Source organism: Lineus longissimus, chromosome 7, assembly GCF_910592395.1.
Source record: "Lineus longissimus chromosome 7, tnLinLong1.2, whole genome shotgun sequence".
NCBI lineage: Eukaryota > Metazoa > Nemertea > Pilidiophora > Heteronemertea > Lineidae > Lineus > Lineus longissimus.
In genome coordinates, this window is record NC_088314.1 from 19,615,186 (window position 1) to 19,630,403 (window position 15,218).

Consider the following 15,218-nt stretch of genomic DNA (forward strand, 5'->3'; position numbering starts at 1 on the left):
ACGCATAGCGTCCCGTATTGTGCTTTGATTTTAGTTGCATATAGGTAGGTATATAAAAGGGGAAAAGGAGCTCTCCTCAAAGAATGACCCCTCTCAGCTTCTATCTTATACATTCTAATACTTGTCGCTGAGGTTCTGTACAGATAGTCCAGTGATCTTTTAAAGGGCACTTTCCCGTGAATTTATTTGGAGTGCACATTCTACATATACTTATGCTTAGTTCCCCTACTGGTCGAGTTCAAGTGAGCACCTTCTGGGGTTGCTCCTTGAAACCCCTGATTGATTTCTGTGGAGACCGGGGTAATAATATGATATCCCCAAGCGCTTTGAGCGGCCAGTTAATGGTTGGATACTGCGCTATATAAGACTCGTATTATTATTATTATATAGTCCAGTCTTTATTTCAAATGCACGTTCCTACACAGATTATCCAGCCTTTCTTTCAAGTGCTCATTTCAATGAATAGGCCCTGTTTCTCTCTTCGGCAATGCTAAAATGCCATTTTGTAAATGGTGTACCAGAAAAAAGCTAGCACATGATTTCTCAATATTATTTTTGGTTCCATTTGTTGAACTCTGGAGGACTTAAAGAGGAATTGTGCAGAGATGACTGTTTCTAGGAATTGGATTATACTGTGAGCTGTTGATAGAACTATTTCAGAAGGGTTGACTAGAACATGTTACTAATATTACTAACTAAAGAATGATCATTCTGTGTTGATCACCAATTTTTCTGCTGTTTCTCATTTCTCTGATATCATTTTATCCTTTGCTGTTTTGCCATAGATGTACAATAACATAGCCATAAGACTATTTTCTGGCTGACATTTTGCCGCAAGCATTTTATAAGTTGTTGTCAATGCGAACCCTGTTTGCTAAAGTTACTTTGCTAGAAACCAAAATGTGACCATTTCAAAACGGACTGGACATTGAGGACTGTATGTTATACGGAATAAATGTTGGGAACAGAAGGTATATTAAGAAGTTAGGGGAACCTGAGGCCTGATAGGTTCTGCTTCCTGCTTTGATTTTTATATCATTTCTTTTAATCTAAAAGACCCATGTAAGTATGTCCTTTGGCTAATCGTGTGTTTTTTTCTCAATCGACCCATGCATGATAAAGACCTTTTATTTTTCCAGCATTTTTACGAGACGTACTGTGTGTGTCAGCCAGGTGACATGGCAGGTTTGGCGATAACTTCCTGAGATATCGTCACATTCCCAGCGTGCACCTCTCTGAGACACGCGATACTTTAATCTATTTCACAAGTAAATGTCACGCAGATTTTTGGTGATTTCATACAAAAATGCAATATTTGAAGAAAATATCATATTTCGTCTTAAACAGCATCTCTCATCTTGAGAGTATCTAAAAATACTTATTTCGCCAGAATAAGACAGCGCATGACCAAGAAGAAGCCATTTGAAGCTAATTACTGACAACTTTTCCCAGCCAATTTTTTTAGGATTTTTGCATGCCCAGCCATTATCTCGTGAAATGGAGTATACATGCGACTATGTACCCTGAAAACAAGCTATGCATGATTCTACTGCTACTCTCTGTTTACAACAATATAGACTGATTACAGTGGAACCTTCCTAAGTGGACACCTCTCTAATGAGGACACCCTCGCTATTAAGGACACCAGTTTTGGTTCCAAAATCAATGTCTCTATTCAATTTGACCTTTCTAATGAGGACACCTCTCTATCAAGGACAGTACTTGTCAGTCCCGAGGATGTCCTTAGTAGAGAGGTTCTACAGTATATAAAGCAGGTCATGTTCCAAACTCCCATCGGCATTTCAGTTTGGTGTCTCTAACATTTAAGCTCTTCGTAGGCGTTTGCTGACAAACTCCCTTTTGTTTCCTCTTCAGTGTATTGATTCCATTTATCTAGTCTATTAAAGTCTGTTTCGAAAGCAGTTGTATCCTGATTCTGGGTTACTGAGTATGTACTTACTGAAAGTGATTGAATACAGGGCTTGGCGCTTTCGTTCAAGGCCAAATGACAGCGCTTGCCTTGGCGAAAGATCACATTTTCATTTCCAAAATGCTTCTGATCACGTGACATAACGAGTGTTGCGTGATGTCATGAATTATGTCAAACTTGCCACAATCATGGAACACTAGATTTGTCACATGATCGCAAGTTTATTGGACGTGAAAATTTCGTCAGGCTTTGAACAAATGCGACGAGTCCAACTGCCATACAGCCAAAACCAGAAGTTCATCTGCTTTTGCGACAGACAATAGATAGATTGACGGTATATATTATGTAGACTTGTTTTTAGCGAGTGTTTGGTTAGGAAAACAAGTTTTGAATTATTTTATAATGAGGGTAACCTGTTAAGGTTTCGTACAGAGTATTCCCTCACCAACCACGGTTGAACCCCACTGTCTAGGAGACCGAGTACATTAAAAAATTTATGCAAGTGAGCAATTTTTATCCCAGAATCCTGCATTGTATGATCCCTTGTCTGCAGGTAGAACTAGTCATTGCTGGGTTTAAATGTGTTGTGACATCACTACAATGTGCTGTGACATCACTAAAATGCGCTGTGACATCACTAAAATGCGCTGTGACATCACTACAATGTGTTGTGACATCACTACAATGTGCTGTGACATCATTAAAATGTGTTGTGACATCACTACAATGTGCTGGATGTCCATACCCATCACATATACATGTACCTCAAATATGGAAATCCATACCAAAATGCTACGTATGGATATCCCTCCCCTTCCTGACTGATAAGTAAAAGTTCTCTCAGTAAACCCTGACCTCTGCGAGTGCTTCTGTCCCTGTCAAAACTGCAATCTCTCCCCCCCCCCACTCACTCAGACTTACCTCATGCACTCCCCCTTAAAGAAAGTTTCATTTCTTCTTCATTCAAATCTCGATGTTTTCAGTCGATCCATTGAGTGCGAAATCCCCTTTTATACATCTCGCTTTAGTCTCGTCGATGTTGAACTGCTATCAATGCTTTTGGCTCTTGATGTAATGTTGACCGCCAATTTCCCATGGCCCGCCGTTTATTCGCGAGAATAAAAAAAACGTAGCTTTTTTAATTTTTTTAAATTACAAAATTTCATTCACAGTGCAAGTGACATTTAAAAAAAAAATTTTTGTGAAAATATTTATTCACGAGAATTTTAAAAAATTAGCCATTTTATTTTTTGAGATTACAAAATTTCTTTGATAGTGCAAGTGACATCTAAAAAAAAAATTTTTTATGAAAAGTTTTTTTTGCGAGATGGCAGCATAAAATGCCCGTGAAAATTTTGCGGTCAACAATTTCAGGAATGGGGTCACTTTTCTGTTGGGATTTTGCCTTAAAATATCCAATTTCATGAAGCCAAATTGATAACATTTTTATATTCTGCAAATTAGTCTTTGCTTATTATCGACTGGTGGAGGGTTCCTTGCATGTCAATGGCAACAAGATTTTACAACTGCAGTTAACTCTTTCAGTGTCACCTCTATCACTTTTCGACATCTTTTTTGTCAACAATAACTCATGAGTCTGGCAATATCAAGAGGAAATCACGAAACATAATTCACGGGGCACCATTTTTGATCTGGCTGTGATGTCTTCGTGAGGATTTTACAAAATAGCATTATTACATAATTTATTACTTTTTGCAGATCATCAAGACTTTCTATGTTCCTATGTTCAGTTCTCCAAAATCTATTCTTTTTTGCATTGCAGCATTTTCACCACTTCTTTGAAAGATGAAGATGAACCTCATGTTCTTCTAGACCGCACAGAGTTATTTTTCATTGGAATATGTAATTAACGAACTTGCATTATTTTTTCTAGGAGGCGGGAAAAAGAGTTCGCTGCTTACCAAGCTAGGTAAAACTGCTGACTTGTCTTTTTGGAAATTTTAGTCTTCAATATGGCACAAACAGTCTCTTTCAGCAAATAGCAGGAGGTGACTGTCGATTTCATCGATAAGGCTTTGCATAGTTTGCACTGTTTTTAACGATGAAAAATCAGAGTTATCTGGTTACTTTCACATAAAATGTTGTTTGTTCAGCTGAAGGTTACTTGGTAAAAGTTGGCCCTAAAGATCAAAAGCTATCTGGGAAATTTTCTGACTGATTAGTCATTACTAAATGCAGACCAACCAAATCTATGTCATATGATAATACCTTATTATGCTTACAACTATTTATCTTAGACAATTGATCTAATGATAAAAGCATTATTTGTAGTGCTAGACTATTGCCAAATCTTTCTTTTTGAAATTTTTTTGGAAAGAAAGAAAGTTCTTTATAAAGCTTTTCCAAACTTTGTTTTAATCATTTCTGCTCAATTACTTTTGTCCTTATCTTCTTTGAACATTTTAAATTTACGTTTAAAAATTATTTGAAATAAATCATTTTTATCCCACTTTTGTTCTGATTATATATTATATTACACTTTCTTCGAAAAGGTGGCCATTGGCCAAGAATCTGCATTTTCAGAAAATCGATGGAAAACTTGATAGTGCACATGATTATACATCTGATGACAGCACAAGATGATTTTATCATATTTATGCCTCAGAAGCTGGTTAAAAGAATATATGACACAAAAAGTCTCGCAATGAAGGTTCAAAGTAACTCCTGAGATAAGACCAAACCCATTTGAGTTAAAACAGAAATGACAAAAACAAACAAAACTTCTTCAATTATTGGACAATCTTATCCTATAACCTCCCAAGAAGTCTTCGAGAATTCAGAACCGATTGTTGCTGCTAACCCTGATCTGATTCCCTTCCGGGCGTCACTCCAGTGTTTGCCAATCATCTTCACCATAGGTGAACATTCAAATCCGAATGTCAGCGCTTTTGCGTTTTGCCGATAACCCATTTTCAGTGACCTTTGTTCAATGTGAAAAATATCAATGTGTTAGAATAATGTGCCATATGTATTTTTGTCTCTACTTCAAAGATAAAGTCTTCAAAGTCAGTGCAGCTAGGAGAAATGGATGTTGGTTGCAACTGGGTATCTTCTACTGCAAATGTCATTTCGTGCAATCTCCATTTAAGCTGCAGATGTAACATCTGTAATCGCAATTTACAGATGTGATATCGCATTTGACATATAGTGAAAACTTCATTCTGTAATCCCCATCTGCAGATCTGACATCTGTAATCCCAATCTGCAGATCTGACATCTGCAATCCCCATCTGCAAATGAAGATAGGACATGTGTCATCCCAATCTGCAGATCTGACATATGCAATCCCCATCTGCAGATGAAGATAGGACATGTGTCATCCCAATCTGCAGATCTGACATATGCAATCCCCATCTGCAGATGAAGATAGGACATGTGTCATCCCAATCTGCAGATCTGACATATGCAATCCCCATCTGCAGATGAAGATAAGACATGTGTCATCCCAATCTGCAGATCTGACATCTGCAATCCCCATCTGCAAATGAAGATAGGACATGTGTCATCCCAATCTGCAGATCTGACATCTGTAATCCCCATCTGCAAATGAAGATAAGACATGTGTCATCCCAATCTGCAAATCTGACATATGCAATCCCCATCTGCAAATGAAGATAGGACATGTGTCATCGCAATCTGCAGATCTGACATCTGTAATCCCAGTTGCAGATGCGACATCTGCAATCTCCATCACAGATGAAAAGGTGGCTATTTCAGATCAGACTTCAGACCATAAAACCTTTGGCACAGAAAACCAACCTGAGTAAGACTTTCCGTTTGATAACGTGAGTTTGATTCTATTGCAGGCGTCATTCGAGTATAGCCAACCAACTTCACCATAGGTAATCCTATTGCGAATCCTCTTGCGATCTGTTTTTTCTGATCAGCATTTCTGCCGCGAGTGAAGCCAGTGTTGATGATTTAATGTTGAAACTTGTTTCTCAATCTTATTTTCTTGTGTGTTTCTTTTTGTGATGTGTTCAATTGAAACTCTGTTTATGTTTGAATGAATATCCCTTGCTGGAGAAATTCTTGGAGTGAAGACCTCTGAATGTGTACAGTGGACTTTGCTTTGAGAGACATTTCTGTCCAAGAAAAGAGACTCACTATATAATCTCAGATGCATATTTTATTCCAGAGAATAAATCCAGTTACTTCCAGTCAATTTGATCTGAAAAGCATTTTTCAGCAAAAGGGCTGTCTTCAAAAGAGGAGTTTGCCCAATGTCTGTGTAGTGAGTACCCAAACTTTCATCTGGTCATATTCGAAATAGTGCCCATTGAAATTCCATAATAATTGCCTTTAAACATGTTGAGAAAAAACCCATATAATTGCCTCCAAACATGTTGAGAAACCAATCCATATAATTGCCTCTTAACATGTTGAGAAAAACCATATAATTGCCTCCAAACATGTTGAGAAACCAATCCATATAATTACCTCCAAACACATTGAGAAACAAGCTTCCCTTGCCTCTGATCTAGCATATTCGCTTCAGTATGCTTCTAACAGTAGGGGAAACAGCCAAACTTTTGTAACATCCAATAAAATAGGGAGTTTGTTCTAGAATTTAGGGATGACCTCCACAATATCCCCTTAAATTCTGAAGTGTTGGTCCCATCGTTTAGCAACAACCGGGCAGAATACCATCAATGGATCGTTCCTTTGTTATTACATGTTTCAAAGTGTTGGCATTAACCCCTACTGCCTGATACATCTGATTATTACTTATTTTCTCTGTCCTAACCATAGCAGCATACTCTTATATCAAACTCTATTTACCAAGTTGTCTCTCATCTGAAAACGATCTGTCTTCTTTCATCTATTATGGCCCGGTTGTTCAATCAGTGTTAGGGGTAACATTGGTGTTCAGTCCTAATGCACTGAAGTAGTGTTTTAGTTGTACTGACACTGGTGTTTCCCTCTAACACCAATTGAGCAACTGGGCCTGGCAGTGCAGCACCTGGTATTAGAAGACTCCGACTTCAGTGTTTTGTTGGTGATCTTAAAGAGTTCTGAGGTTTGTGTTGACTTTGTTAGCTTTAAATTCTCCAGTGCCTTTGTTTGATTTGTCTTAAAGCAAGGTTTCTTTTAATATCAGTTGCGCTCAGAAAATCTGTCCAGAAATGAAAACAGTTTTCTGATTTCCAATTTTTCACTATCGGTATAAACATGTTTTCTAATTGTCATTTTCTTTCAAAATGATTATATGTTTTTCAATTTGCTACCTGTTTATGTATATCAAGACTTTGTGACATTATGTGTATCTTTTATTATAAAGATTATATACATTATAACAATCGCATTCCAAATTGTAGGAGCACCCATCGACATTTCAGGGAAAGAACTACCCCATTCTCGCAAGAGTGGTTAGAGCAAGTGTACTGGTAATGTGGTTTATAACAGTCTGCCTGCAGTTTCTGAGTCTCGAGAGAGGCTGCTCGGAACTTATAGCCTTGGTGCAAGTTAGTTGGCTTGTGTCAGACAGGTATCTGCACCTGCAGACAGGACCTGACTCTTTGACAATGGGTGTGGGGGAAACATACTACGCTATCTGAGATGGCCTTACACCACTTTTCTCAAAACCTGCATGCAATCCCTTTTCTCATCCTCCCCTCCGCCTGAGTCACATACGTGCCACGTTGGGCCTGGGAAAACATTTGACTTACTTGCAGCCAAGGATTTTGAGATGATAGCCTCCTTTCAGAAACATCTGCTGAACAACTGACTGCTGAAAATGTGTTTGCAGGATCATGAATGCATTTAATGGGCGTTTGCTGGTTTTGAAGCATGTTTAAAGAACACTTCGTCATCAATGAATCTTGTTCCAGTTCTGTACTGGAATCAAATTGTAGTTTGTCTTCATCATCCTAGGTGGAACACAGACCTGATCAGGCTCCATACAGCCACAACTATATCTATACTCCCCCTTTAAAGCTGGTGCTAGTGCATGGTAATTGCATACAAGGAAAACCTATTCTTGTTAACCGTGAAATTTTCGGGAAGCTAAAAGTTAGATCATTTTCAGTTGGCAGTGGATTGAATAACGCTTTTTCTGGTGAAATTCAGTGGTTAATGCAACACTGTTGATATTTTTGTGCTTTCTAAGTTTGCGTTTGATTGTCAATTTGCAAAAATTACAAAAATAAATGCTAGCAAAAGTTCACGGTTTACAGTCTGTGGCTGTTTTTACTTCTAGACCTGCCTTGAGTTCTCACAGGATGTTTCAGAAAAAACAGGCCTTTTAATGATCTATGCTTGGTGTTGTGGTATACACACTTCAGGACCATGTTTTCTTGACTATACTGCATGTCTCAAAATGAATGCCCTTGGATATGTAGGGAATGTTGGCGGTGACTTGGGCCTGAAAAATATTTTAAAGTTTTCATTTCTTCATCTTTTTTTCAGTGATCATCCATCAGGGCTTTGAAAGATTCGCAATTCCTCTGAAATTCATCCGTAAATTCTCCATTTTCCCACTACATTTTTCAAGCCATAATTGAAATTCTTCTTTCAGTCTGCTATCACTAAGTCAGTGGAAGCGCTGCTTTCAGCGGCGACCTCCAACTCACCAGGGGTCCACAACCTCTGCACAGCGCTTGGTATATAAGCTTGACCGGTACTTTGTAAACAGACAAGTCCTTGTGGATTTTTTCACGAATAGTAAAAGTAACCAAGAATGAATCATAGAAAAATAGCATCTAACCTTCGGTTTTTGAAATGAAGATGGTATGATTTGAGATGTTCCCCCGTAACAGATTTGATATAAAATGCATATCTCCAATTCGCCTCTTTCCAGCTGGGTGTCCCTATATGCGTAGCTGTGTTCTGGGGGGAATCTGGCCCACATCTTGGGTCAGCTTGAATGTGGCAGTCATCACGTCAGCCATCGGGGCGCCACAGATTTTATTGTCAATGCTGACATCGAAGACTGGCTCCATTAGTCAGCCATTTTGTTCCCCAAGGCAGAGCTCCACCATTAGATATGCTCAACTGGGAAGAGGCGAATTCTACAAAATAAAAGACAGAATAACTTAAATTTGTCTAACTTTGAGTTGTTTGTGTGAATCTAACTGGCGAACTGGCAAAATAACTGCACAAGTTGAAGAGTCACTTTTATTGACAACAAAATATGCAAATTATTGTCTATATTTTCAGCACCAGGCCTATTTTTGAAATTTTGATACATTTCTTCTGGAGACACTCTGGCTTCACCGATATGAGACTGTCGCTGAATAATCGAGAAATTGGGGATATTATGCACATGGTCAATCGATGCCATTCAACATGTTCAATTTGAAAAGATAATTGGTTTGCGACACCAAATTCTGATGGTCATATTTGGCTTGGCTTGGCTTTTGGGTCGATTTAGAAGTCATAATTGAAAGTGGTCTTAGATCGGAGAAACTAGAGTAGGTGCATCCAAATTAGTAATTAAACTTACAACCTTCAAATTATACAGAAACTCTGTAGCCTTGAGGGGCTGTATCCCAAAATAAATTCCTGCTCTTTTAGCGAAAATCAACTCAAAACACTTAAATTACCAAGGCTCGATTTCAAATATTGAAAATCGATGTCGCGTGCTGGGATAAATTCAGACGCACATCAATAATTTATTTGAAGTTCGCACCATTGCTGAATAAGACATCAATACTCAATATGTAAAATGGTTGTTGGAAATAACAGACTTCATTTTGTTCACCCTTTAGGTTCCTAACTCGATGTCAGGGTTCATCCCGATGGTATTTTTTCTGGTGTTGTGTTTTTGAGTAAGGTTTGCATCTGGTATGATTTCATGTGCATCATCTTCCGTGATGCATACATGCACATGAATGAAAGCTGAGCAGACGTCATTAATATCTCTGTTGTTGTGCATCTTCTTCTATTTCATGTACATCTAGTATGATTTCATGTGCATCTTCTTTGAAACATCCATACACATGAATGAAAGCTGAGCAGACGTCATTGATATCTCTGTTGTTTCATGTGCATAAGTATGATCTCATGTGCATCTCTTGTAATTTCATGTGCATCTTCTTTGATTTTGACAGGGCACAGAGTTCATCTATCTCAAAAATAGAAGTATCGGAGGATAACGAACCAGCACTCTCCAAACTTGATGTGGTTCTCAATTTTACACTCGAGGTGAGGAACTTTTGTTTCAGATTATGTGCCTGTTGATGCAATCATGACGTAGCTACGATGTCGTTTGACAACAGGGAGCGCTGCTATATTGGGTGCTCACATGCAGTCTCTCTCATGCCATACCCTTTTGGCCTGGAAAGTAAAGACTTCTGTAACCATGGAGTCTTCCTTTAACTTTGTTCATAAGGCCGAAGTTACATAGACCTCATTCGTTCATTTCCCAGGACTCATTTTCTCCTTTTGCTTTCTTTCCCCTGTGAATGCACGGCCTTGTGGCGTGCATTCACCGAGGAATGAAAGAAAAACCCGGAAAGTGACTCGTGGTAAATGAACGAATGAGGTCTATGTAACTTCGGCCTAAAGTGCTGCGCAAACAGATGATATTTTTCACTGCAACCTGCGATGGAATGACAACATGACTCATGATTGCAATTTAACCAATCAGCAGCCACACTCCAACCAAGGGTTGAGATCATGCAATCTGAAACACTATCGTTTATCACCAATAGGTTGTTGTCATGGAGGTAAAAGGCCTAAAATCACTCTCTCCCAACAAAATCGTTTACTGCACAATGGAAGTTGAAGGTGGTGAGAAGCTCCAGACAGACCAGGCAGAGGCTTCAAAACCTTCGTAAGTATCAAGTTCTGCTTGTGACCTCGGATAAATCACTTAACTTTCGGTGACTTAAAGGAAAGAAGCATGTTTTTCTTCCATTTGTATGTGGCTAATGGGACTCTGCACTTTCATCAGTTCACCTTACGATTTCCATGATGATTTTATTACATTTCTAGGTGGGACACTCAAGGCGATTTTACCACCACTCACCCACTACCCGCTGTCAAGGTCAAACTCTACACAGAAAGCTCCGGCATGCTGAGCCTCGAAGACAAGGAACTTGGAAAAGTCGTCATACGACCAACATCGACGAGTAGCAAGATGCCGGAATGGTACAAGTTAGCGACAAGCAAAAACTGCCCTGATGACCTGAAAATTAAGATAGCCGTTCGGATGGACAAGCCACAGAATATGAAGCATTGTGGGTAAGTATCGAAATGTTGAGTTTCCTGATTATCGTTCGTACACAATTTCCATTTGAAGAAAGAGCAGATTTGAATACTGCATAAGGCAAAGGATGTTGACACAAAGTCATGAAGTTGTGTTTCATTTCAGGTACCTCTATGTGATGGGAAAGACTGTTTGGAAGAAGTGGAAGAAGCGATACTTTGTACTTGTTCAGGTAAGTTGTTTCTGTTTGGAAATGGCGTGCGTAATGGGCAATATAAGATAATTCCTGTACCCTTCTCTTTGAAGCAAAAGAAAAGAAGAAGGTTCAAGGGTTGTGTAGAGTGTTGGCTGTTATCGGTTTCTTATCATGAATTTGTCAGTTTATATGATCTGCTTGTGTGGTTTCAGGTATCACAGTATACGTTTGCGATGTGCAGTTATCGTGAGAAGAAACCGGACCCCACCGAAATGATGCAGTTGGATGGCTATACGGTCGACTACTGTGAGCCAGCTGGTGAGTGACTATACAAGGGCAGCTCTGACTGTCCATCAATAGAACTGTTGGGACTGTGATAGTGCAGTGGGGAATTGCATGATCAAGTTCATGGTTTGGACTCCAGGCTGTGCTACTTGTTCCCCTACTGTTCAAGGTCTTGTTTTGCACAGCAGCCAGTTGACACCGCAGAGCGCCTCTTTGGCGATGGTAATAACAGTATGTTAACCCTAAAGTGTCTGTGAACAAGGATTAAATCTTGTTATTTCAGCCGGCAATCAATTTTTTCATGAAATAGAAATGTTCAAACAAATATACAACAACGAATTAAAGAAAGAAAAAAAAGACAAAGAAAAAGCAGGTAGTTTGGGTCAAAAAACTTTGGCATCTTTGCTGTTTCTCGTTTTAACATCGAAGTAGTGTATCTCTTCATGCGAAGTCTGCCCTCTCGCCATCTCTTTCAGACGGTCCACTAATCATTTTTCATCTGCTTTTTCATCGCCAATCATTCATGCAACTGTCAATAGGTGTCTTGTACCCCACCTCCTCAAGGGTGCAAAAGCACTTACAATAGCAATAGTGATGATTATGAAGACAATACTATGTTCTCGTACAATTCTAGCTTTCTGTTGTTTTTTCCTTTGAATTCAACACTTACACTAAACCTTTCTCTCCAATTTGAACTCAAATTTCTCTCTTGTTAGGTCTATGTCATACATGCATAGCATTTCTACATTAAACACTTTATTCTTTCTGATTCAAAATTTAATCTAAAATATCAGTTATTGGGTGACTCGTCAGACCATCATGATCGAGGTAATGATGTGTCTGACATCACCCGTGACATCACTCAACTCTCGATTTGTTACATGCGGGAAGTTCATTGCTCAAAGCGCTGTCATCGGGCCTTGAATGAAAGTGGCAACTCCAGTATAAGCCATTGACATTTGCTTTAACTTGTTTAGTTAAAAGTTGACCTACCTACCAAGCTTCCTGCTTTCAGCAGGCATTCAGTCTTGCCAAATCGTTGATTCTAAGTGCAAGTCAGGCAGGTAATCTGCTTAGAAACGCGTCATTGGTCTGCCAGTGACCAATTAGATTCTCTTGTTTTAGCTAGGAACTATTTCCCCGTTTTCAGCTCAGTCCAGGTAACTATGGTATAGATGTAATTTGTCTGCATGTCTTGATGATGTGGGGAGACTCCAAAGTCCGCCTGCTCAACTGACAATATTGTAGTTTACAATTTGTTTCTCTTTCACAGATGTTGGATTAGGCGGCAACTGCTTCTTCAACACAGTAAAAGAGGGCGATAGCGTCATGTTCGCCACAGACGATGAGAATGATCGCCAGCTCTGGGTACAAGCGATTTACCGTGCGACAGGACAGTCGCATAAACCGATCCCACCTGTTCAGCAGACACCAAATAAGATTAGCAACACTCAGATATCACGGATGCAAGGAGGTAGGCATTCTATCAGTTTACCGAAAAAATGCGAAATTTTTGCAGGCGTTAAATATTTTCGCGAATTTCGCAAATATTTCGCAATTTTCGTAAGGAATGGTCCTTTACCATCGAAAAGGCTGTACTGGTTGTCCTACCAAACACTCTGTATTCTACATTGAAAACTGATTCATCAACCAACGCGTTTTATGATACTTCACACAGCACGTTGTGGTCATGACTACTGCATCACTTATCTTGTTGTTATCGTTCACTCAGGATCGTCCAATAGCAGCTAGCTGCAGCACGCAGCCTACACAAATGGCGTACCCCTTTAAACCGTCTACTCTCTATCTGAACTTTCAGTGAATGGACGGGAAGGTAACATTGAGCAGAGAGTGCCTCATGATTTTTTACAATTATCGTTTAACATCTTAAATCTGTATCAAAGGGCAAGACGCTTAACTACAATTGCCCAGACTGTTTTGCACCATTTAGACATAAATTCTAGACTATGCGTAACTGATATTACTATATTTTTACTCCGGAATTACAGAAATATCTTTTAGTCGTTGAAGTCCCTGTCCATTTGTTTCAAATTCTATATTATTGAAGTATAACCGAGATATTCATATGAGCAGTTGAGATTTGGGGGGGGGGGGAGGGGGCTAGGAGATGTGGTTTGAATTTGTGTTTCGTTGAGTGCTTTGATTCCAAGTGTTTTGGGAAAGTTTGCAGTGATTTGATTTTCTGTCTTACGTATGATGTCCTTTCATGTATCATTGGAGTGAAGTGGTTTGAGTTACAGTCATGGGTTCAAATCCATTTCGAGCCACTTTGTTCTTTTCATGTTAACCTTTGAGGGTTAAATACATATCATTTGTTTGGTAAAACTGCTCCTTAGAGGCCCCCGAAGGGCTGCTCGTCAATGGAGGACTTTGAGATGGTTTGACTTGGAAAGCACTACATATCTGTGAATTTTAACTTTAACAAGACCAAGATGACACTGTATCTTTGAACAACTTCAGCGCCGAACCACGTAGATCTACGTGGCCCAAATCCCCACTCCCCTTTGAGCTCGTTATCGGAGTCTCATGGACTTCATGAAAGAACTACGCCGTCGCCATCTTCAGGGCAAGGTAGGAACTGAAAAGACCTGCAAAGACAAGAAAGGTCTTTTCAGTTCCTACCTTACCCTGAAGATGGCGATGGCGTAGTTCTTTCGTGAAGTCATTTAAAGTTCTGAACTACGCCATCGCCATCTTCAGGGCACGGTTGGAACTGAAAAGACCTTGGTCTTCGCAAAGTTTTTTCAGTTCTTGCCTTGCCCTGAAGATGGCGATTGCGTAGTTCTTTCATGAAGTCGATGAGACTCCGATAACCAGCTCAATGAGGGGGGATTTAGGCCACTCAGATATACGTGGTTCGGCGCTGAAGGTGTTAATCACGAATCTATCTTTTTTACCAGTTTAGCAAACTTTTGTCTCCTTCTAGACATCACTGTATTAAAATCTAAAATTAGAAATGTATATCTTCCAGTTATGTCTTACATTTTGTTTATTTTCATAGTCTTGACTCATTTCTCCGTATAAATCTCAATCTCTATCAAACATATAAATAACTTTGCTTGGCCACATGTCTGCTTTTTAGAAAGTTCACATATACATAAATCTTGTTAGGCTCCTAGTTTAAAAGTACGTTATATGTGGTTGTATGAAATGCTCAATTTTAATTAACAATTTGCTAATCAGCTGTTGTGACAATCGGAACATCAACCCTTTCGCTGCAGGCCGATTGACCTGTGATTTGGGGAAAAACAATAAAGTAGCTTGAACGGCCTACTACCTGTTGATTGAGGAACCTGTGATTTTGGGAAATTACAATGAAATAGCTTGTTCAGCCTACCACCGGTTGATTGAGGATCCTTCCTTGACTGTTAACCTCTAGAAAGCGAAATCTCATTCAGATAGTAATAATATTTCTCTTTGATTTCGATCCCTGTAGGTAAAAGAGGAAATGTCCATCCTAGCTTTTCTCGCGTGTGTTATCTTCATTGGCCTGACACCCAGGGTCTTTGCCACGTACGTTGGGTACGTCTAATGTACCTTCAAAGAAGCTGAGCAAAAGTATTTTGTTTGTATTATGGACCTAGAAATAATTTTTTTTCAAAAAATTTTTTTTT

General features: G+C 39.2%; 1 protein-coding gene across 4 annotated transcripts in view; it reads left to right on the plus strand.

Annotated features, from left to right (window-relative positions):
- LOC135491711 (calcium-dependent secretion activator 1-like) overlaps nucleotides 1-15,218 on the plus strand; it is a 57,677-nt gene that overhangs the window by 13,990 nt on the left and 28,469 nt on the right. For 3 of the 4 annotated variants that reach the window (XM_064777750.1, XM_064777751.1, XM_064777752.1), the window contains 6 exons: nucleotides 10,003-10,096; nucleotides 10,606-10,727; nucleotides 10,889-11,137; nucleotides 11,268-11,334; nucleotides 11,511-11,616; nucleotides 12,857-13,057. In XM_064777750.1, the coding sequence (XP_064633820.1) occupies nucleotides 10,003-10,096; nucleotides 10,606-10,727; nucleotides 10,889-11,137; nucleotides 11,268-11,334; nucleotides 11,511-11,616; nucleotides 12,857-13,057 (839 nt within the window). Of the gene's footprint in view, nucleotides 1-7,290; nucleotides 7,339-10,002; nucleotides 10,097-10,605; nucleotides 10,728-10,888; nucleotides 11,138-11,267; nucleotides 11,335-11,510; nucleotides 11,617-12,856; nucleotides 13,058-15,218 lie in introns of all 4 variants that reach the window. The other variant, XM_064777749.1, reaches the window with a different exon arrangement.